Here is a 22,605-nt window from a genome sequence, read left to right as displayed (position 1 = left end):
TTGGCCAGAGTTCTCAGGACCAGTAAGAGGCAAGATTTGGATTCAGTTTTATCTGGCTCCAGAGACTTGCTCCTTTATTTCATGTCTCAAAAACTAAAAAAGACGTGACCAATTCAATTCTGTTCAAAAAAGATTTTAATGAGGGGCGGCTAGGTGGCGCAGTGAATAGAGCACTGGCCTTGGAGTCAGGAGTACCTGGGTTCAAATCCAACCTCAGACACTTAATAATTACCTAGCCATGTGGCCTTGGACAAGCCACTTATAACCCCATTGCCTTGAAAAATCTAAAAAATATAAAACATTTAATGAGTGCCTCAAATTTAATAAGGGGTGGCACTGGGAAGGTGAGGAATAGATTTTTCCTTGACTGACTTCCTCAGATTCACAATCTCTCTCAATCGAGATTATTTCCCTTAATTACTTAAAATAGGTCAAATTCCCTTTGCTGTGAATTGGTGGTGGCAACAAAGGCAAAAATGGCTTTTTTACCCAGTTTGGGGTTTTTTAACCTGTCTGGTGAGAAAGCAGATTTTCAAAGGGAAAAGAGGGAGAGGGAAAGCAAGAGAGGGAAAGAGAAGGAAGGGGGAGGGGGAGGGGAGAGAGTCTATGAAAGGAAAACTCAATATTCTGTCTATTCTGTGATTAGTATAAAAGTAGCAGACAGATACAACACAGTTTTGCCATGCATTTTCATCACCAGTGAATGAAATTCTACTTGGAATGAAATATGGCCATTCTTACCTGAATTCTTCTTTGTGGTTGTTCCTAATGTATTCAGCCAGGATGTTACTATGCTGCAAACAGCTCTTGAGGATGTAAAACTGCTGGTACAAAAGAACAGCTTGGTATGGGCTCAGAAGTGGCAAGGATGGCAGAAGCTCCTTTATCACTTGTTTCACCATGCTTGCCACAAACGAAATCTAGAAAGAAAAAACAAACTTCTATATGAACACACACCTCACAGACTCACGGGAACCTTCAGTGCTTCACTAGTATCCCTAACTACACAACAGGGATGAGCAGTCATTTATCAAGGTCTGAGTAAGAATATGCATAAACATGAAAGCCTGGATTATGACTAAAATTCTATTCAGTGTCTTAACAATTTTGGGTCCCAGAAGGAGAAATACACTAGTCAAGTAGTTTGTGTGTTTATGTGTCTGTGTGTGTGTGTGTGTGTGTGTGTGTGTGTGTGTGTATGTGTGTGTGTGTATATGTGATGAGGAAGGGAATGATGAGAAAGTTTACCTATGGTATGATTAGTAGCTTGTCATCTAAAAAGCTGATGGTAAGGGTTCATACTTTAGAACCAAAAAAACCACCCGTCAGTCCTTTAGGGTCTTGTGGATCCCTGAAGAGACAAGTAGCAAGCTGCCCTTTGGAGACCAAGTCTACTTAATTCAGTGGGAATTGGAAAACTGAGCCTCAATGCTTAGACTAAACAGAAAATGTATAAAATAGCATTTGGAATTCAGGAGAAAGTCTACAGACCAAATTAAATATCTATTTAATTTTAATGGATGACTTAAATTTTCCAGTTTATATATGTTGCTTTTGTTAAAATACTATCACAGCCTCTTTAGATAGGACATTCATATCTGTTCATAAACCATAAGAACAATTGTTTAACTCAGATTAGGGATTTTTGTTATCAGTTAAACACCTTCATACTTACCATGGGTGGGAAACTTTGCAGAAGGGACATTATCCAACTGACAGCAAACTTCTTAGACCCCAATCCTAGGTTTCCCTATAAAATTCAAGGGGAAAAAAAGTCTTATTTATGGAATTAAAGTTAAATTCAATCATCTACTACTACTTGAAATAGTTAAGTATGATGTTTTGCTTGATTTTCCCAATTATGTTTTTTTAACAAGCCAAATATAGCAAAGATCTGTTATTTCATCAATGTAAAAACTTCTGATGTGGAAAAATCCCTTCACCAATCCTATGGAGAATTTTAAACTCTCATTTAGAAGTTAGTGGGAGCAATCTGAGACAAGAAATTCAGTCATTTGCCGAGGGTCATAGTATAGAATGTTCTCACAATTTTACTCTGCATCAATCCTTTCAAGTCTTTCTGAGCTTCTCTAAATTTTTCATAGTCATCATTTAATACAACAAAATAATGTTCCCTTTTATTGTTATGCTAATTTCTTTGGCTTTTCTCAATTAAGTCACTCATTTTTTTCCAATTCTGCTGTACGTATTTTTGTATTTGTCTTTTCTATCTACCTTTGATCGCAGGGTCACATAACTAGTGCCAGATGTGAAACCTGAATATGGGTTTTCATGATTTCTAAATCTAATATACTTCCCATTATGCTATACTGCCTCCTTTAAAAATTATTAAAAATCAGTTCTCAGGGCAGCTAGGTGGCGCAGTGGATAGAGCACAGGCCCTGGAGTCAGGAGTACCTGAGTTCAAATCCGGCCTCAGACACTTAATAATTACCTAGCTGTGTGGCCTTGGGCAAGCCACTTAACCCCATTTGCCTTGCAAAAACCTAAAAAAAAAAATCAGTTCTCAATTTTAATAATAAAATAATAATAAATAAATAAATAACCAAAACTATTAGAACTGAGAACTGAATTTTAATGATTTTTAAGGAGGCAATGTAACACAGAAGAGAGCATACTGAACTTGGACCAGTTTAAAGGAAAATGACTGAAAGAAATCATAACTGATCAATAATGACTTCAGCAAGCAGATGATGAAGCATGTCTCCTCACCACGTGGTAGAGGTGATGGACCAGAGGTGTAGAATGAAACATTCAGTTTCAAATATATTCAATGTATTGAATGCTTTTCCTTGACTGTGCTTAGTTATTTCCAGGGGAGGGCTTTTAATTTGTGGGAGGGGGACTTAATGGGAAGGGTTAGAGATGCCAAAAAAGAAATTCAAAAATAGCAATACAATATTTGAAATATAGAGAAGAAAGCAAAAAAAATTAGGAAGGAAGTAACACAAAAAAGGATAATTTCACTACTACCTGGATAAATTTAAAGTAAAATGTCTTTAAAAAAAAAAGAAAGAAAACATTTTTTTATAATAGAACAGTCCTAGTATCTCTTTTGATCTACCTTGTACATTGGAATGTTTTTGATGACTGTTAAGTTAAAAAGAAGAAAAAACAGGTATAATGGGCAAATGATCCCACCACTATTGGAGATTTCTCCTCTACAAATCAATCACTTGTATTCATCTTATTTACTATAATGCTTCGTGATTTTGTAAAAAATACAACTTCTCAAGCATGAGTGATTTAGAAAACCCAGAAAATTTTACCTGAAGAGAAGCAAGCAGTAGTTCATATAAGAGTGCAGTTGCTGTATTTGTGTATTCCAAAATAAGCCTCTGTAACTGAAACAAAGAAAAATAATCAATACAACTCGATGAACCAACAATTTTAAGTGGAGGAATGTAGCAAAACCAGAAAGTGAAAATTATTCCTTGACCTGTGCTCAGGGGCTCTCTCTCCACGCATACATTTACATGCATACATCTACTGTATGTATATATGTGTGTTTACATGTGTTTGTCTATACCTATAGATTTAGGCATTTATATATGTGTGTGTGTGTGTTATATATGCCTACAAATTGTATTGTGTGATCATGTGTATATACATGCATTCTGTTCACATGTGTGCATAGCATAAATGTATACATTTGAAAGATAGTTTAATTGTTTTGAAATGCAATCTAGGTCAGAACACTCTACAGACACTTTTCCTTTCCTACTGAGTTCTGTTATTTCTAAGAGAGTGCCTCTAACGAAGAACTTCTATGGTCATCTAATACAACTCCCTTTTACAGATGAGGAACCCTAGGTCCAGGGAGGAGGATAAGAGACTAAGCACAGGTCATATAGGCAATAGGTGTCAGAGATAGGGATTGTTGTTGCTAGTATTGTTATTCTTCTTGTTGTTTTGACATTTTTTGGTGATTTTATAGGTGTAGGATACTCCTAGCAAACAAACTCCCTTTAGTAATGGAGATCAGTATCTGTTGTGTTATTAATAAACAAAGTTGACTGTGGTACTGAGAAGTCACAGGACTTCCCTAGGGATGATAATAATATTAATAAAAATAAAGGTAATAATGTTATTATTAGTCATAAAGTTGACTGTGGTTCTGAGAAGTGAAGGGACTTCAGTAGGGATTACACAATCTGTACACTTCAAAGGAAGATCTCTAGTCCAGACCCTCCTTACTTGTAAGACCTGCTCCCTATCCACTACTTCAAGCTGTTTTTCCCAAGGTGTTTTGTTTTTGTTTTGTTTTTAATGAGCATCAAATTAGACAGAACATTGGATTTTGCTAATTCAGATGTCACACTTAATTCACTATTGAGTGATTTGGGATAAGATCTTTGGGGAAAAAACCCAACTGTCATTAAATAAGAAACTTGTTTTGTCAAAACCACTATCTGAACCAAAAAGCAAGCTATCTTTATTAGGGTCCATTTATTCTACTAATTAAAGAAAAATAGCAGCACTCAAAGAGAGGAAGGTTTTATTCTAATTACATACTGAAACTACCTCAACTGTTTAGACCCTTATCCTAATTTTAACAGTGCCCTACTCTTAATAGTACCCTACACAAAGAATAATCTTGACCATTTTTGCTCCTCAGTGATTTTGAACCAAAATGTCAATATTGGTTCTATCTTATAACACTAGCACTTTATACTAAAAACCTTTGTTAAGGTCACATTTCAGAATCATTAATGTGTGTTTGTTTTAAAAGTCAGATTATGGACTAGCTCCAGTGGACTGATTATTTTTTGGTTTTTTTAGACAAGGCTAGGGAATCTTGTTTTCAACTCTTATTAGAAATTTGACCTGGCCCTGCCTAACTGCACAAAGGGAAGATTTGGTCCCAAACCACCTGGAACTAACTTTCTTTCTCAAAGAATGAATGAAAAAATTCTCTCCAAAGTTCACATACTTTGAATTAAACATAAATATACAATGTTACAGAGAAGGTACTAGCATCAGCAGGAAAGGCTTCTTGCAGAAAGTGGGATTTGAATTGAGCCTTGGAGGAAGCCAGGAGGACCAGAAGGAGGAGGTATGAAAAGAAAGCATTCCAGATATGAAAGAAAGGCAACCAGGGGAAAGATACAGAGTTGGGAGATGTATCGTCTATTGGAGAAACAACAAAGTTAATGTCTGTCAATGGATCTCAACATGCATGGAGGGGAACAGAATTTTAAAAGAATGGAAAAGTACAAAGGAGACAGGAAATGAAGAGTTTTAAAAGAAAAAGAAGAGGATTTTATATTTTTCTTAAAATATTATAACTAAATTTATTATTCTTTATATTTAAAGTAGAGAATTAAGTTTATATAAACCATTTCCTTGAGGGTAGGATCCATTTGAGGTTTTTTCCCCCCTTTGTATTTCCAGCACTGGTCTTATATATGCATACACAGGCATACATGCATGCACGTTTGTGTGTATTGTGCTTCTGCATATGTGTGTATACATACCTACATGTGTTATTTGTATGTATGTGTATAAATATATATTTATTTATACACATACACATACACATAGAGAGAACACTTAATAAATGCTTATTATATGTATAAAGGGGAGGCTAGGTGGTGCAGTGATAGAGCACCCTGGAGTCAGGAGTACCTGAGTTCAAATTCGGCCTCAGACACTTAATAATTACCTAGCTGTGTGGCCTTGGGCAAGCCACTTAACCCCATTGCCTTGCAAAAAAAAAAAACCCTAAAAAAAAAAAAAAAAGATTATACGTGTACAACTTTTACCAGATTGTTCATTGCCATGGGAAGAGAGGGAGGGAAGGGAGGGTGGTAGAAAAATGTGGAATTCAAAAGCTTGCAAAAGGATGGATGTTGAAAATACTTTTGTATGTAATTGGGGAAAAAATAAGATAAACTAATGTGAAAAAAAATGCTAGTTAAATTGAACTGAATAACTACAAGGACTCCTAAAAATAGTTTGTCTTTGATGATCATATTCTTAGGTAGTCTTCACTAAACCATGTATAATCCATAATATATATTAATGACACACTAATTTCACGTGTCCTGAATTCAGTAATTGAAAAATTATGAACTTATTGTACCTAACATTTTCTCAATATCCCAGACCCTGTGAAAAGAAACCGAGTGTCATCTTCCCCCCAAAATGTTCTATCTCACCTTTGCATCAAAGGACATTTCCACTAAAGATGAATCAGTCACCACCTGGATACCAAACACAGGACAAGAATTGGGAATTTCAGGTTCACTAATTAAAATTATCAAAAGAGTATTTAGTGTTCCCCTGTAAAATACATAAAAGGGAAGTAATGAGTAAAAATCTGTAGATTCAGGTAGAATTCAAAGATGATGACTTACAAGTAATGATACCTAGATTTTAAATAGTAATTGTATGATTTGCAAAGCACTTCGAAAATATATTTTATTTTTGCCTCACTTCCTTAAGAGGTAGGTACTATTATTGATCCTTTTTTATAAATGAAACTGAGTTAGGTAGTCTTCAAAGGTCTTGCCCAGGGTCACAGAATTAGTAAACATCTAAAGATGGATTTGAACTCAGGTCTTCCTGACTCCAAAACTTGTGTTCTGTGTACTATGGTACCATCTAGTGTATGTAAGACTACTCCCCTGGTGCCTCAAAGCCCACTCACGAGGCCCCATTCTGCATAGTGTAACCAGAAAATGATCATGTGAGCACATATGCCAACATTGCACCATCACAGACCAACTTCACCCTTAACTAACACAGTTCAACTTTTTCACATAACTAACTTTGTGCAGTATCATAAGCCACTGGAGTTTTTTGAGTTCTTTTTATTTTTTATTTTTACAAAAAACATGCATGTAGGAATTAGGATCTTTATTTTAAAATATTATATGACTCATCCTAATTGCAAGACAACTTTATTGTATGCAGCATTAATTACTATTTTGTCACAGGACTCTGAGAAAAAATTTTAAGGTTTTTAAAAACCATTCAATTGCATTTCAATATAGCTATTACTCCATTTTCAGTTGACATCAATACGTTGTCTACAAATTTGCAACCGAATGTATAGAATTGCAATCAGATATACAACTGAAAGAAAAACTTACTCAAGTGTCTTAACTGGACTTTACTGTATCTGCTTAAAGAAAAATATTTAACATTTCAGGAACATGTACTGTTCATGATGTCTCTTTTGGGGAATATGTATATTTGAAAGCAACCTTTTTCTTCATATAAAGCACACAAAAAAACCCAAAAATAGAATAAAAATTTCAAACAAGCATCTTGAAAATATTCTTCACATTGCTAAGAACTCTATCAATTCATATATATATATATATATATATATAGAGAGAGAGAGAGAGAGAGAGAGAGAGAGAGATAGCCACATAGGTGTGTGTATATATATATATATATATATATATATATATATATATATAGAGAGAGAGAGAGAGAGAGAGAGAGATGTACTGGTACTGAAAAAGAAGGCTCAGTGTTCACATTTAAAAAGACAGGTTCTTATTTTTTGTTTTAAAAGTGTTTTATTGTGATACTTATTTTTATTATTATACTTTATTACATTTCTACATTTTATTATTATACTCATTGGTAACAATAGTTACATTGCAGTCATAAAAAAATATTAAATCCTACATGTAACTCTTGACAAGTTTTTGTTGGGTAATGTAGCCCAAAAGTGCTAAGAGGTTGGCACCCGTGTTCTAAGTCTTCCTTTCCCAGATACCTGCACATAAAGTTTGGGAATACCTGCTAGGGTAGTGTTATTTAGCACAGAAAAAAAAAAAAGTAAAGTGGAATTCTGTAATTTGAGGGCTAGAAAAGAGCCCTGGACTTAGAAAATCTGGCTTTGAATTATGGGTCTCCTATTCACTAGGAGAAATTGTGCAACATCTCTTGATTTCAGTATGATCATCTATAAAATGGGATATGGGGGACTAAATTACATCTAAGATCCCTAAAAACTCAATATGCTATGATCATATAATTAGTAAGACTGATCCTTGTTGATGAACCTATGGAGTGATATGCTAAATTATAAGGCATGCAGGTGCTAAAGCACATAAAGTCAGGAAGACCCAAGTTCAAATTCAGCATCAGATACTAACTGTATGACCCTGGGCAAGTCATTTAAGCTCTGTTTGCCTCAGTTCCTTCATTTGTAAAATGGGAAATAATAGCAATACTTACTTCCCAGGGTTATTGTGAAAATCAAATGAGATAATATTTGTAAAGCACTTTTTAAGCCTTAAAAATTAGTTTTATATAATTACCTAGCTGTGTGGCCTTGGGCAAGCCACTTAACCCCATTTGCCTTGCAAAAACCTAAAAAAAATTAGTTTTATACATAATACTATCATTATTATTATTATTATTATTATTATGACAATCTAGGTGACTTGCATTGTGGTATTAGTACAAATTTGCTTTTAGAATGCCACATATTCCAGGAAATGTAGAAGCACAAAAATAGAAGACACTCTAACTCTAACAAACTATCTCCTAGATCAAATGAGGAAACAGGTATTGGGAAAATTGTGATATCCCCAAAGTAGAAGCATGACTAATGTTAGTGACTGGGCCCTGACCCCAGAGTGCCAATATGGGGAGGTGATAGTGAACACTCATTTACTCCACAATCCAGGGTCCGTCAACACTCAGAGTTGGTGGGATTGTATCCCATTTGGAGCAGACAACTGCTATCATGCAAGCTAGCCTATGACTAACAGCAAGATGAATAGGGATGATGGGGTGGCTAGGTGGTGCAGTTGATAGAGCACCTGCCCTGGGTCAGGAAAACCTGAGTTCGAATGTGACCTCAGACACTTACTAATTGCCTAGCTGTGTGGCCTTGGGCAAGCCACTTAACCCCATTTGCCTTGCAAAATCCTTAAAAAAAAAAAAAAGATGAATAGGGATGGAAGCACTAAACTCTTCTCATTGGCCTCCTCAGTAGGCAGACTCAAAGGATCCTGGCATATTTGCTTTCTCTCTTTATCCTCAACAGAATTAGTTTCCCTCTGGCCCAATATCACACAGCTAGCTAACGAATTAGAGATATGGCTAAGATTAGCACCAAGGATGCTGTGGAATCAATTCAAACTGGCTAGGAGAATTGATAGTTAAATTATCAGTATGAGCATTTATTTACACATCAGAACTTGACAAACACTATAAATCAGTGTTCAATTTACTATATGGTTAATTGTTTAGGCTTAAGGAATAAGAGAAAATCTTAATGATACATTTAAATCATTGTGGTTAGGTGGCACAATGGATAGAGCACTGGCCCTGGACCTGAGTTCAAATCCAGCCTCAGACACTTACTAATTACCTAGTTGTGTGACCTTGGGCAAGTCACTTAACCCCACTGCCTTACCAAAAAAAACCTAAAAAAAAATAATTCATTCTGTCAATGAAACATTATCTCATCCCCAGCCCAGGAAGCTGGTTGTTAAATAGTTATCAGCACCCAGCTGACTAGCCCTCAACTTTTCTAATTCCTAATTCTGTCTAACATCATTTTCTCATAGAAGAGTGCTGCTAACTAATGCCCTTTGGCTAAAACAAAGAATGAATATACCTACATTCATATATAATAGACAATACATATAGATATCCAGGGCATTAAAGTGGTCCACGAGAAAAATTAAGTTAATGTCCTAAAGGAAATTGTTACAAATATTCAACTATACATATTTCTTTCATACTGGAATAAAATATGCTTTTAGTTCCAGAAATAATCCTTGTTTAGTAACAATTACAAGATGTTTCAGCTCTAATTTTGTAAATACATTTTTAATGATGATTATACACTGATGAATTATACATTGATGAATTTTAAATGGAGTTATAATCACTACTTCCCCCTAAAAAGAAAGACCAATGCTTACATCTGGAGCAGTTGCAAATTTAAGGCTATGGCACAGAATGGAAACTGGTTTAGTTTCCATGACACCATCAGATTACACCTGTGGTAATCCTGAGAGATATTTATGTAAAAAGGCTCAAAGAACATAGCTAAAATAACATATTCAAGTGCAAATAAGTGAAATTGTGCAATGAATGATAGTATTATTTGCATTTATTCAGATAGAACTTATTATTTTAAAAAAAGCTTTCTCTCTCCAAAGGAAAAAGTCTAAACTTAGACTGACAGATGGATGAATGAGATTTTAATTATTCAAATTATAATTTTCCTAGAGTTTCAGAGCCTGAAAATAGAGATTACTGTGAGTTTCTACCTCATGCACAATGGTTTGATACTCTTATAGTCAACTGAGAATATTCTTATTTTCAAAGTATAAAAATAAAAACAGAATGCTTTTATAATTCCAATCTTAAGAGGCAATCTTAACATTCACTTGATATAATCTGTGTTATATTAGACATTAACTGAATATAGCTAATGAGTGATAGTACAGCACAATGACAGAAGGCTGAATCTTAAAAAACTTGTGTTCATGGACTTTTTTTCATACACAACAGACTATAAGAAGCTTATTTGAGGAGATGACATGCAAACAAATATATACAAAGTAAGATATATACAGGATAATGAGGAAATAATTAAGAGAGGAAAGGAAGTAGAATAAAGAGGGGTTGGAAAGGGTTCCTGTAAAAGATGAGATTTCAATTGGGACTTAAAGAAAACAAATCTTGTAGGTGGCTAGATGGTGCAGTGGATAGAGCACTGGCCCTGGAGTCAGGAGTACCTGAGTTCAAATCTGACCTCACACTTAATAATTACCTAGCTGTGTGGCCTTGGGCAAGCCCCATTGCCTTGCAAAAAACAAACAAACAAACAAACCTAAAAGAAAACCAATCTTGGTACCAGAGGTGAGACTCACTCCATTTTGGGGAGAGGTGGGGAAGGGCACAGGGATTTGCTACCTCCCAGAAAAGAAATGAGAAATGCATCCCTTTCCTTTTGCTGAAGAGGTGAGGGACTTGACTTGATACAAAAAAAGTTGAATACTTTGTTAGTTCAGTATATTGGTTGATCTGGCTTATTTTTCTTTGTTACAAAGACTCACTGGGTCAGGGTAAAGGGGTTAGTATATGCAGAAATGACTATGCTAGCCTGCATTGCTATGGCAGCTCCAGACATAGATCTTACTCAGCCTGTGGGCCCATTGGTTTGCTGCTAATGAAACTGGATTAACTTTCTCCTCAATGTTGTTCAGGTCCCACCCAAAGGGGGAAACTAATTATGTTCTACTCAGGTTTGGATAGGTGGGTGGGAGGTAGAACCTTTGTCTAGATTGCCCCAGTCTGGGAGTGAGAATGATCACCCCCCCCCTTATCAGAGTGGGTCCATTTCTTCTTATAATATTCAACCTCTCATTACATTAACAAATCAGAGTTGACTGTCACCCTCAGGAACAACAAACACTCTTCTAAGCATGGAAGTATTGAGTGGGTTTCATGAGAGGTTTTTGGCATTAAAGAGTGCCACTGACCCCTTTTATTAATTATCCACTAATATGATTGATAAAATAAATAATTACTCAGAAATTAGATCTCTCAAAATTTTTCAACGAAAAATTAACCTGTCTTCTCAGGCTAATGTTTTGAAATGCATAAAGTAAAACACATAGGACACCAAGGAAACCAATTATATTGAAATACACATATCAAAATATTTTTCAAAAAAATTCACACTTCCCAAATTAAGAAATCCTTGTTTAAAAAAGATGACTGATATAAAAACAAAAAGCAAATAAAACATTTTTTAATGGGTAGAGGAGCCCAAGAGCAAGAAATAGAAATTCCATTTAAAGGGAATGTAGAGGAATTTGGCGGGGAGGGATTAGTAGCAGGAGAAGAGCCTCCCTTAGGTACTCTCTACAAAATATTTCAAAAAACCTTAAAATTCTGACTCTAAATTTTTGAGAGACAGAACCCACAGAAAAATCTAGTGAGACAATTCTCTAGCCCAAGATAACCTGGAAAATAGTGGAAAAACTGTTCCATGGGGTTGGAGAGGCAGCATTGAGCAGGAAGGAACTTCAGTCTCCCAGGAACAGCCCCAGGGCACCTGGGAGTGCTGGCTCCTGGTAGCAGAAGCAGTTTCCTGACCTGCACCCTAGGAAGCACCAATCAGCAGGGTGACCTCTGCCAGAGCAAGCGCAAAGCCCAGGTCCTCAGTGCGGTTGGGGCACTGAGCACAGCAACAGCCTAGATCCAGGAAACAGAAGCAGGCCCATGGAGCCACCCAGAAGGAGCCTCTAGGCAGCTGCTCCCTGAGTGCTTGGCCCTCCAAAGGTAAGAGAGTGGAGGGAGACTACTAAGGTTTGTCCTCTGTCCCTGAACAGGACTCTAGAGCTTTGACCACATTCAGACCCTGGTCACAGTCTAGGCCTCCCCATAGAGCAAGGATGCCCCCCCCACACACACACACACACAGCCCCATGGCAGAGAGGTGAGCTTGTGGTCATTCACAGAGCAGTCAGAGTCTCACACACTGAAGTCCTGGGGGGGGGGGTGTCCCAATAATACTCAAAAGCTCAGGAAGCACCCCAAAACTAGGCACAGGCTGGGGAAATGAGTAAACAGAGAAAAAAAAAAGAAAGAACTTACCATAGACAATTACCATTACTTTGGTCCCATGGAGGACCAAAATACTCAGTCTGAAGATGAGAAAGTTAAAGCTTCTGCCTCTAAAGACTCCAAGAATGTAGGAGTTGGGCTCAGGCTATGACAGAACCCCAAAAAGATTTTGAAAATCAAGTAAGGGAGACAGAAGAAAAATTGGGAAAAGAAATGAGAGAGATGCAGGAAAAACATGAAAATGAAGCCAGCAACTTAGTCGAGGAAATACAAAAAGATGCTGAATAAAATAACATGTTAAAAATCAGTTTAGGTCAAATGGATAAAACAGTTCAAAAAGTTATTGAGGAGGGCAGCTAGGTGGCATAGTGGATAAAGCACCGGCCTTGGAGTCAGGAGTACCTGGGTTCAAATCCGGTCTCAGACACTTAATAATTACCTAGCTGTGTGGCCTTGGGCAAGCCACTTAAGCCCATTTGCCTTGCAAAAACCTAAAAAAAAATGTTATTGAGGAGAAGAATGTTTTAAAAAGCAGAATTGGCCAGATGGAAAAGGAAATAAGAAAGCTTTCTGAGGAAAACAAATCCTTCAGATGTAGAATGGAGCTAAAGGAAGTTGATGACTTTGCAAGAAATCAACACACAATAGTTCAACACCAAAAGAATGAAAAAATGAGAAGAAAATGTGAAATATCTCATAAAGTAACTGTAGACAACACAAAATACTTGGGAATCTACCTCCCAAGATAAACTCAGAACTATATGAACTAAATTACAAAATATATTTCACACAAATGAAGTTAGAGCTAAACAACTGGAAAAATGTCAATTGCTCATGGTTAGGCCAAGCTAGTATAATAAAAATGACAATTCGGCCCAAATTAAATTTCTTATTTAGTGCCATACCAATAAAACTCCAAAAAAACTATTTTACAGAGCTAAGAAAAAATAGTAACAAAATTCATCTAGAGCAACAAAAGGTCAAGAATATCAAGGGGTCTAATGGGGGGAATGAAAATAAAGGTGACCTAGCTCTCTGAGATATAAAACTATATTATAAAGTGGCAGTCATCAAAACTGTCAGCTACTGGCTTAGAAACAGAGAAGTGGATCAGTGGCTTAGATTTGGTACAAATGAAACAGTAATAAATTACTATAGCAATCTACTGTTTGACAAACCCAAGGGCTAAGAATTTACGATTTGCCAAAAGCTGCTGGGAAAATTGGGAAATGGTATAGTTAAAAGCTAGACACAGACCGATATCACATACCCTATCCCAAAATTAGATCAAAATGGCTATAGGATTAGCTATAAAGGGTGCTACCATGGACCAATTAAGAGAACAAGAAATACTCAATCTTTTGAAACTATAAGAGGGGAGAAGGTTATGAACAAAAAAGAGAGAGAGAGAGAGAACATTGTAAATTACAAAATGAATAATTTCAACTATACTAAATTAAAAAGGAGATAGTGGCAGGAGAACAGGCTTTCACAGAAAGATCCAGTGAGGCAATTCTCCAGCCCAAGGTAACCTGGAAAAATCAAAGGAAGGCTCTGTTCCACGTGTTTGGAGGGGGCGGCAACACACTGGACCAGCCTTCTGGGAACAGCCAATAGGGCACCTGGGTCTCCTGGCAGCAGAAGCAGTTTCCTGATCTGCCAATCCAGGGAGCACCAAGCACAACTTGGAAGACCAATGGGGGAACCTCTGCCAGAGCAAACACAAAGCCCAAACCAGTGTGGCCCTCCTCAGTGCAACCCAGATCCCAGGAAACAGAAGGAGACCTGTGGAGCTGCCCAGCAGGGAGTCGCCCAGCAGCTGCTCCCTGAGCACTCAGCCCATGGAAGGTAAGGGGGTGTGGGGAGACTGTTGAGGTGTGTCCTCTGTCCCTGGGATAGGACTCAGGGTCTTTGCCCATATTCAGACCCTGGTCACAGTCTGGGCCCCTATACTGTCATAGAGCAGGGACTCTCCTCACAGTTCCAGGGCAGAGGGGATAGCTTGTGGTCATCCACAGACCAGAGCACAGGCTAAAGAGTAGACATAGCCTTCCATAAGACCTTGAAGGAACTAAGGTCCTTGTGGGAGGTGTCCCAATAATACTCAAAAGTTCATGAAGCACCCCAAAGCCAGGCACAGGCTGGGAAAATCAGTAAACAGGAAAAAAAAAAGGAACCTGACCATAGACAATTACTTTGGTCCCATGGAAGACCAAAACACAGACTCTGAAGATGAGAAAGTGCAAGCTTCTGGATCTAAAGATTCCAAGAAATATAGAAGTTGGTCTCAGGCTATGACAGAGCTCAAAAAAGATTTTGAAAATCAAGTTAAGAGAGATAGAGGAGGGGCAGCTAGGTGGTGTAGTAGATGGGGTGGCTAGGTGGCATAGTGGATAAAGCACCAGCCCTGTAGTATGGAGTACCTGGGTTCAAATCCAGTCTCAGACACTTAATAATTACCTAGCTGTGTGGCCTTGGGCAAGCTACTTAACCCCGTTAGATTTGCAAAAACCTAAAAGAGAGAGAGAGAGAGAGAGAGAGAGGAAAAAATTGGGAAGAGAAATGAGTGAGATACAGGAAAAACATGAAAACTAAGTCAGCAGCTTAGTCAAGGAGATTTAGGAAAATACTGAAGAAAGCAAAATGAGAAAAGGAGATAAGCTCTCTTAGGAAAATAAATCCTTCAAATGTAGAATACAGCTAAAGGAAGCCGATGACTTTGCGAGGAATCAAGACACAATAATTCAACACCAAAAGAATGAAAAACTAGAAGAAAATGTGAAATATCTCACTGAAAAAAAAAGAAACTGATCTGAAAACAGATTCATAAGAGACAATTTTAAAATTATTAGGATACCTGAAAGTTATGATCAGGAAAAGAACCTTGACTTCATTTTTAAAGAATTTCTACAGGAAAATTGCCCTGATCTCCTAGAATCAGAGGGCAAAATAGAAATTGAGAGAATCCACCAATCTCCTCCTGAAAGAGATCCAAAAAACAACCCTCAGGAATATTATGGTCAAGTTCCAGAACTCCCAAGTCAAAAAGAAAATATTACAAGAAGCCAGAAGGAAACAATTCAAATATCATGGAACTACAGTCAAGATTACCCAGGACTTAGTAGCAACTATATTAAGGGCTTGTAGGGCTTGGAATATGATATTCCAGAAGGTAAAAGACCTTGGAATGCAACCAAGAATCAACTACCCAGCAAAACTGAACATCCTCTTCCAGGGGAAAAGATGGACATTCTATGAAACAAGGGAATTTCAAATGTTCCTGTTGAAATAACCAGAGCTAAACAGAAAGTGTGATCTTCAAGTACAGGACTCAGGAGAAACATAGAGAGTGGATGAGAAGGGTAAATTATGAGGGATTTTATGATGATGAATTGTGTGTATTCCTGAATGAAAGATGATACTGATAATACTCATATGAAACTTCTCTTTTATTAGAGCATTTAGACGAATCTTATATAGAAAAGGCACAGGAGAGAGCCGAATTTGAAGGTATAATATATTGTAAAACTGGAGTCAATGGGTGAAAGGGAAATGTACTGGGAAAAAGAAAAAGGAGAAGTAGAATAGACTAAGATATTTCATTTAAAAGAGTCAAGAAACAGCTTTTGCAATGGTATGGAAGAGGTGGAGGTGAAGGGGAATGAGGGAGCCTTCATTCTCATCGGAAATGACTCAGAGAGGAGCAACACACAAGCTTAATAGGGTATAGAAATCTAGAGGGAAAAGGAGAGGAAAGGGGACTGGGAGAGGGGAGGGGGGATGTGGGTGAGAGAGGAGAGGGTAGATCATGGGAGAGAATAGTCAGATATAATACATTTTCTTTTTTTACTTTTTGTAAGGTGGTTGAATTGGGTGACCTGTCTGGGACCAAAAGGCCACATGGTTGCTGGGTCTCTGGGGTGGGATGTAGGCTTAGGGCCTCTTGGCCCCAGGGCCATTGCTCTGTCCACTATATCACTTGGTTGTCCCACAGCACATTTTTGAAGAGGGACAGAGTGAAAGGAGAGAGAAAATATAATAGATGGTAATGGGAAGAAATGGATGGAGGGAATTACAATAGGCAACAGCAACTGTGGAAAAAAATATGGAACTAACTTCTCTGATGGACTTATGATAAAGAATGCAATATACCCCAGGGACAGAACTGATGGTATCTGAACAAAGACTGAAGCAAATTTTTTTCCTCTTTCTTTCACTTTATTTCTCATGAGGTTTTTATATTTTTGTGGGGGGAGAGGGGGATTATATTTACTCTTAAAACAAGAATATTTTAGCAATGTGTTAATAAATAAAAATTAAAAAATAAAAAATAAAGACAAAAAAATTTTAAAGGGTTTGCACAAATAAAATTAATGCAGTCAAAACAGAAAGAATGCAGAAAGCTGAGAAATAATTTTCACAGCTAGTGTTTCTGATAAAGGACTAATTTCTAAAATATGTAATCTACTGATTCAAATTACAATTTATTCTCCAACTGATAAATGACCAAAGGATATGATCAGGTAATTTTCAGCTGAAGAAATTTAAGCTATTTATAGTTATATGAAAAAGTGTTCCAAATCATTATTGATTAGAAAAATGCAAATTAAAAACAACTCTTTTTATCTCATACCTATCAGATTGGCTAAGAGCACAAAAAAGGAAAATGAGCAAAATTGAAAAGGTTGTGGCAAAAATAAGAAACTAATGCATTATTGGTGGAGTTGTGAACTAGTCCAACCATTCTGGAGAGCATTTAGAACCATGCCCAAAGGGCAATAAAACTGCTTACTCTTTGATCCAGCAATACCACTACTGGGTCTATATCCCAAAGAGATCATAAAAAATAGATAATATCCCACATGAACAAAAATATCTAAAGCAGCTCTTGTTTGTAGTGGCAAAGAACTGGAAATTGAAAGGATGCTCATCAACTGGGGAATGGCTGAACAAATTGTGGTATATGAACATTATGGAGTACTATTGTTCTGGTGAGAAATAATAAATGGGATCAGTTAGGTAGTGCAGTGGATAGAGCACAGACCCTAAAGTCAGGAAGACCTGGAGTACAAATCCGGCTTCAGACACTTAATAATTACCTAGCTGTGTGACCTTTGGCAAGTCACTTAACCCTACTGCCTTACAAAAACAACAACAAAAAAGAAATAATACATGGCTAGACATTATAGAGAAGCATGAAAAGACATGCATGAACTGATACTGATTGAAGTAAGCACATTAACAACATTGTGAGATGATCAACTATGATGGATGAAACTCCTCTCCACAATTCAATGATCAAAGACAAGCCTGAGACTCCAGTTATGGAAAATGCCATCTATATTCATAGAAAAAACTACAGAGTCTGAATGCAGAGAAAAGCATATTAGGTTCACTTTTTAAAACTTCTTTTATGATTTTTCTTTCTTACTCAGATTTTCCCTTAGTTCTAACTCCTTTTTCACATGACTAATATGGAAATATGTTAAACACAACTGTACACATACAACTTTTACCAGATTGTTTGCTGCCATGGGAAGGAGGGAGGAAAGGGAGGATGGTAGAAAAGTGTGGAATTCATAAATGGATGTATGTTGTAAATGGATGAATGTTGAAAACTATCTTTGCATGTAATTGGAAAATTAAATTTAAAAATAAAATAAAACAAAATTGGTAGAGGAGACAAATATTCAATATTTATAGGTATATTTACAAAACACAATAGGGTGATAAGCTGCAGAAGACTTTAAAAAGACTATTAAAAGCCTCCAAACTGCTATCTCTAGATATCTTCACCCAAATCCTCACCGTTTAGCAACTAAAGTGTTCAGGCGGGACAACTCTGTCTCTGTTTCCCTGAACATCAGGCCCAGAGTTTGGATAATCTGAATGCAAGCCCTAGAAAACAAGGAAATCAAGAAACCACATAAACAGTCACAATACAACTTTCTTTTCCCCTCTCCAAACTGTGAGTTCATTAGCAATCTCTTTCTTAATAATCTAATGTCTTATTAGAAGTCTTATTAATATAATAATATGTCTTATTAAAATATCCATGTAAAACAAAGATCACAACACTGTTAAATAAGTCATTACCAATATCCAGTACTAAGTTCCTTTGCTTTCCATTTGATATGAATTAAAAATTAAAATTTTTTAAAAATTAATTTATTAAAATTTATTTTTAGTTAAAATTTTAGAAATCTGTGATTCTTCCACCAAATAACTTACTCCAGCTGATCAGCCCTTTGGTTTTTATTTTGAAATGCATTAGGATCCTGAGGTTTGGGCAAGTATTCATGAAGCTTGCTCACCAGGAAATAGTACAGGTCACTGCTCTGTGAAAGAAAAAGAGAAAGAAAAAGGTCATTCAAGGAAAAAATGTTTCTAGCTCTCTTAGATATGAGATCTTACATAACCAAGGACCAAGCAATGACTTGTCCATTGATTAACTGAGACAATAAGCTACAGTATTTTCCATGAAACACCAGCATAACCAAACTTGAAGCCATCCTCTCCCAGAAACAAACTTATTATTTTTAAAACAGAGATAGTCTGTCTTAGTAGAAAAGAGTGAAGGCCTAAAAGGGGAGATCTGACCAGTGAGATCATGTAACCCATTGACAACTTTAAAACTTAATGTAAATGTCAGTTATTTGCATTTTCAGAAAGCAGGGTGTCCTAGTGTAGAGAGGAGCCAGCTTTGCAGACAGAAAGATTTGCTTCTGACACATACTAGGTGTTTGTCTATAAATGAAACTTTTGACCTCTCAGACACCAGATAGACGGGGGGGGGGGGGGGGGAGGAGAGAGCTAAATATTAGAGACAGACATATAGATGATAAACTTGGACAGATAATAGATAGATAATAAAAAAATAGATGATAGACATACATGATAGAGATATACATATAGACAAGACAGATAATAAAAGATAAATAGATGATTGTATAGATCCATTATAGACATACAGATAGATGATAGACCATAGATAGTTAATAAAAAGATAGATGATAGACAAAGAGACTGAAAGATAGCTAGGAATGTTACATAGAGGATAGAGATGATAGGCAGGCAAACAGGGGATATATAGATGATAGGTAAGTGGGTAAGCAGAGCAAGTGTTCATTATGTGATTACTCTGTGTTGGGTATTTTTTTTTTAGGTTTTTTTCCCAAGGCAATGGGGTTAAGTCACTTGCCCAAGGCCACACAGCTAGGTAATTATTAAGTGTCTGAGGCTGGATTTGAACCCAGGTACTACTGACTCCAGGGCTGGTGCTCTATCCATTGTGCCACCTAGTCACCCCTGTGCTGGATATTTTACCAAATTCTAGGAAAGAAATACAAGTCAATGATGTTCAAGGAGCTTACATTCTAATAGAGAATGAAAACCTTTATGGAGAAGTTTAAAATCAAGGAGGAAGGAGGCAGAACAGTAATAAAATAGATATAAAGTAATCTGTAAGGTCTGGAGAGGAGTGGTTACCATTTGAGATGGAATTTTTCCCATTCTGCATAAAGGGCACCAGAAGTTACACACCAAGTGCTCCCTACGCTGTTGAAATCCTAGGTCTATCTCCAGAAAGAAAAAATAATAATGCAATTATCATCTAATTCAATTCAATAAGCATTTATTCAGTTCTTAATGTGAGTCAGGGAATTCCACTAGTTGCTAGAAATATAGAAATAAAATTAACTTGGCCTTATTTCTATCATCAACTAGCTGTGGAACTTTAGACAAATCACACAATTTCTTTGTTCTCATATGGTCAATTCTTTTTCTCTTATAAACTTGTGATTTCATTGGACATAAGGAATTTCCAATGAGAAAACTTCTCTCCCAATGCAGATTGATAATTTTTCCCTAATTTTTAATCATAACCCTAAGATCTTGAGTGATTTTATTCTATTAGCTGAAATCCTATATATGTGAAAGACAAGTACTGAGCCCAGTTCTCCCTGACTAAGGTCTAGCTATCTATCTAATAGTCTGCCTCTGATAAGAGGGATATATATACTAAACCATCACAGAGATATTGCTGAGATAAAATGAAACAAAAGTTGGGGAAAGTGCTATTTTCAGGAAATATCAGGTATTGGTATATTCTAGACAAAGGATATTGAATTGAAAAATAATTTAATTTACATTAATGAAAGGAATATGTGGATTGAGAGATGATAGGTTGATATAGATGATGCATAGATGGATGTAAATATAAATGGATTACTGGATAAATTATGGATATATGGATAGATAGATGGGTGGATGGATAGATATATACATAAGATTAATGGATGGATGGATGGATGGATGGATGGATGGATGGATGGATGGATGGATGGATGGATAGGTCAAGTTATCATATTTCCCCATGTATAAGATGCACCTTAAATTTGGGGAACCAAAATGTGAAAAAATATATTACATAAAGTTATTGAAGTCAAGTTTTATTCATTATAAAATTCATACAGTTCCTCATAGCTGTCAAAACTCTCCTCCATTATCTCATCCTCTTCTGTGTTTGATGGCAAATCACTGCCTTAGGAGAGGTTCTGACTGCTCTCCTGCCTGTACTCTGGTCTGTGGTTGACCACAAGCACTCCCTGGGCAAATCTGGTAGGTGGATGTATGCTTAGTCCATTCTGTTTCATTGATCTGAAGCACCAATTATATTTCCTTTGAAATCAGTCACTTCCTTTTCATCAGCAAATCTTCTTGCCTCATGATGAACCATCTTTGTGGACACAGGAATTCTAATTGTCCTTTGCTCTTCAATCCATATCTTCAGTTTCCTCTTGAACTCAGGTCATTTTGCCAACTTGTCTCTCATGGCCTTCTTCTGCCATAGCCTTTTCCATGGGGTTTCTTCTTCCCATAACCAGTCACAGATTGTTTTCTCAGTTGGAGGAGGACTAAACCAATGTTCAGCAGCATGATTTCGATTCACTTTTGCAAACTGGATCCTTCTGAATTTTAATTCAGCCTTGTATGAAAATCTTTTCTGAGCCAATTCTGGGCAGAACATGGCAAAGTGTAAACTAATATAACAGTAACAAATGCAAAACAATGAACACAAAGACAACAAAAGCAAAAAAAAGTGGGAAATGCAAGTAAAAATAATCTACAGGGCAAGCCACTTAACCCCATTACCTTGCAAAAAAAAAATCTACAACCACCATTTAAGACGCTCCCAGTTTTTAGACCCCAAACTTTTTGAAAAAGAGTGTGCCTTATACATAGGGAGACACAGTAGAATGACAATTAATAAATAACATGAGTTGGCATCAACCTCATCCAGTATTGTTATTTGCTTCAAAATTAAGAAAAGAACCAGTGTTACAATAGTGACTGATTGGATCAACTCAGTTTTAAAATAAATACTAGCCTATAAAATCAGGCCATATTGAACAACTTTAAACTTTACTCTTCCCTCCCCAGTTGACGAATGGTCAAAGGATATGCAAAGGCAATTTACAGATGAGGAGATCAAAGCAATCCATAATCATTATGAAAAATTGCTCTAAATCATTACTTATTAGAGAAATGCAAATTAAAGCTTCTCTGAGGTACCACCTCACACCTCTCAGATTGGCCAATATGACCAGAAAGGATAATGATCATTGTTGAAAGGGTTGTGGGAAATCTGGGACACTATTATACTGTTGGTGGAGCTATGAACTCATCCAACCTTTCTGGAGAGCTATTTGGAACTACGCCCAAAGGGCAACAAAAATGTGCATACCCTTTGACCCAGCAATACCACTACTGAGTCTATACCCTGAAGAGATGAGGAAAAGGGGTAAAAACATCACTTGTGCAAAAATATTTATAGGGGCGGCTAGATGGCACAGTGGATAAAGCACCAGCCCTGGAGTCAGGAGTACCTGGGTTCAAATCTGGTCTCAGACACTTAATAATTACCTAGCTGTGTGGCCTTGGGCAAGCCACTTAACCCCATTTGCCGTGCAAAAACCTAAAAAAAAAATATTTATAGCAGCCCTGTTTGTGGTGGCAAAGAAT

The 22,605-nt window shown here is 36.7% G+C and overlaps 1 protein-coding gene across 4 annotated transcripts in view; it reads right to left on the bottom strand.

Moving 5' to 3' along the window:
• C2H12orf56 (chromosome 2 C12orf56 homolog) overlaps positions 1-22,605 on the bottom strand; it is a 116,674-nt gene that overhangs the window by 4,417 nt on the left and 89,652 nt on the right. For 2 of the 4 annotated variants that reach the window (XM_074220785.1, XM_074220788.1), the window contains exons 7-12: positions 18,814-18,920; positions 18,391-18,480; positions 6,183-6,306; positions 3,291-3,365; positions 1,676-1,750; positions 742-920 (exon numbers count right to left, since the gene is read on the bottom strand). In XM_074220785.1, coding sequence (XP_074076886.1) covers positions 742-920; positions 1,676-1,750; positions 3,291-3,365; positions 6,183-6,306; positions 18,391-18,480; positions 18,814-18,920 — 650 coding nt within the window. The remainder of the gene's footprint in view (positions 1-741; positions 921-1,675; positions 1,751-3,290; positions 3,366-6,182; positions 6,307-18,390; positions 18,481-18,813; positions 18,921-22,605) is intronic. The other 2 variants (XM_074220786.1, XM_074220787.1) reach the window with 2 other exon arrangements.

Source organism: Macrotis lagotis, chromosome 2 (assembly GCF_037893015.1).
Source record: "Macrotis lagotis isolate mMagLag1 chromosome 2, bilby.v1.9.chrom.fasta, whole genome shotgun sequence".
NCBI lineage: Eukaryota > Metazoa > Chordata > Mammalia > Peramelemorphia > Peramelidae > Macrotis > Macrotis lagotis.
Note: the sequence above shows the minus strand (reverse complement) of the source record. Positions and strands in the feature narration are given on the sequence as shown.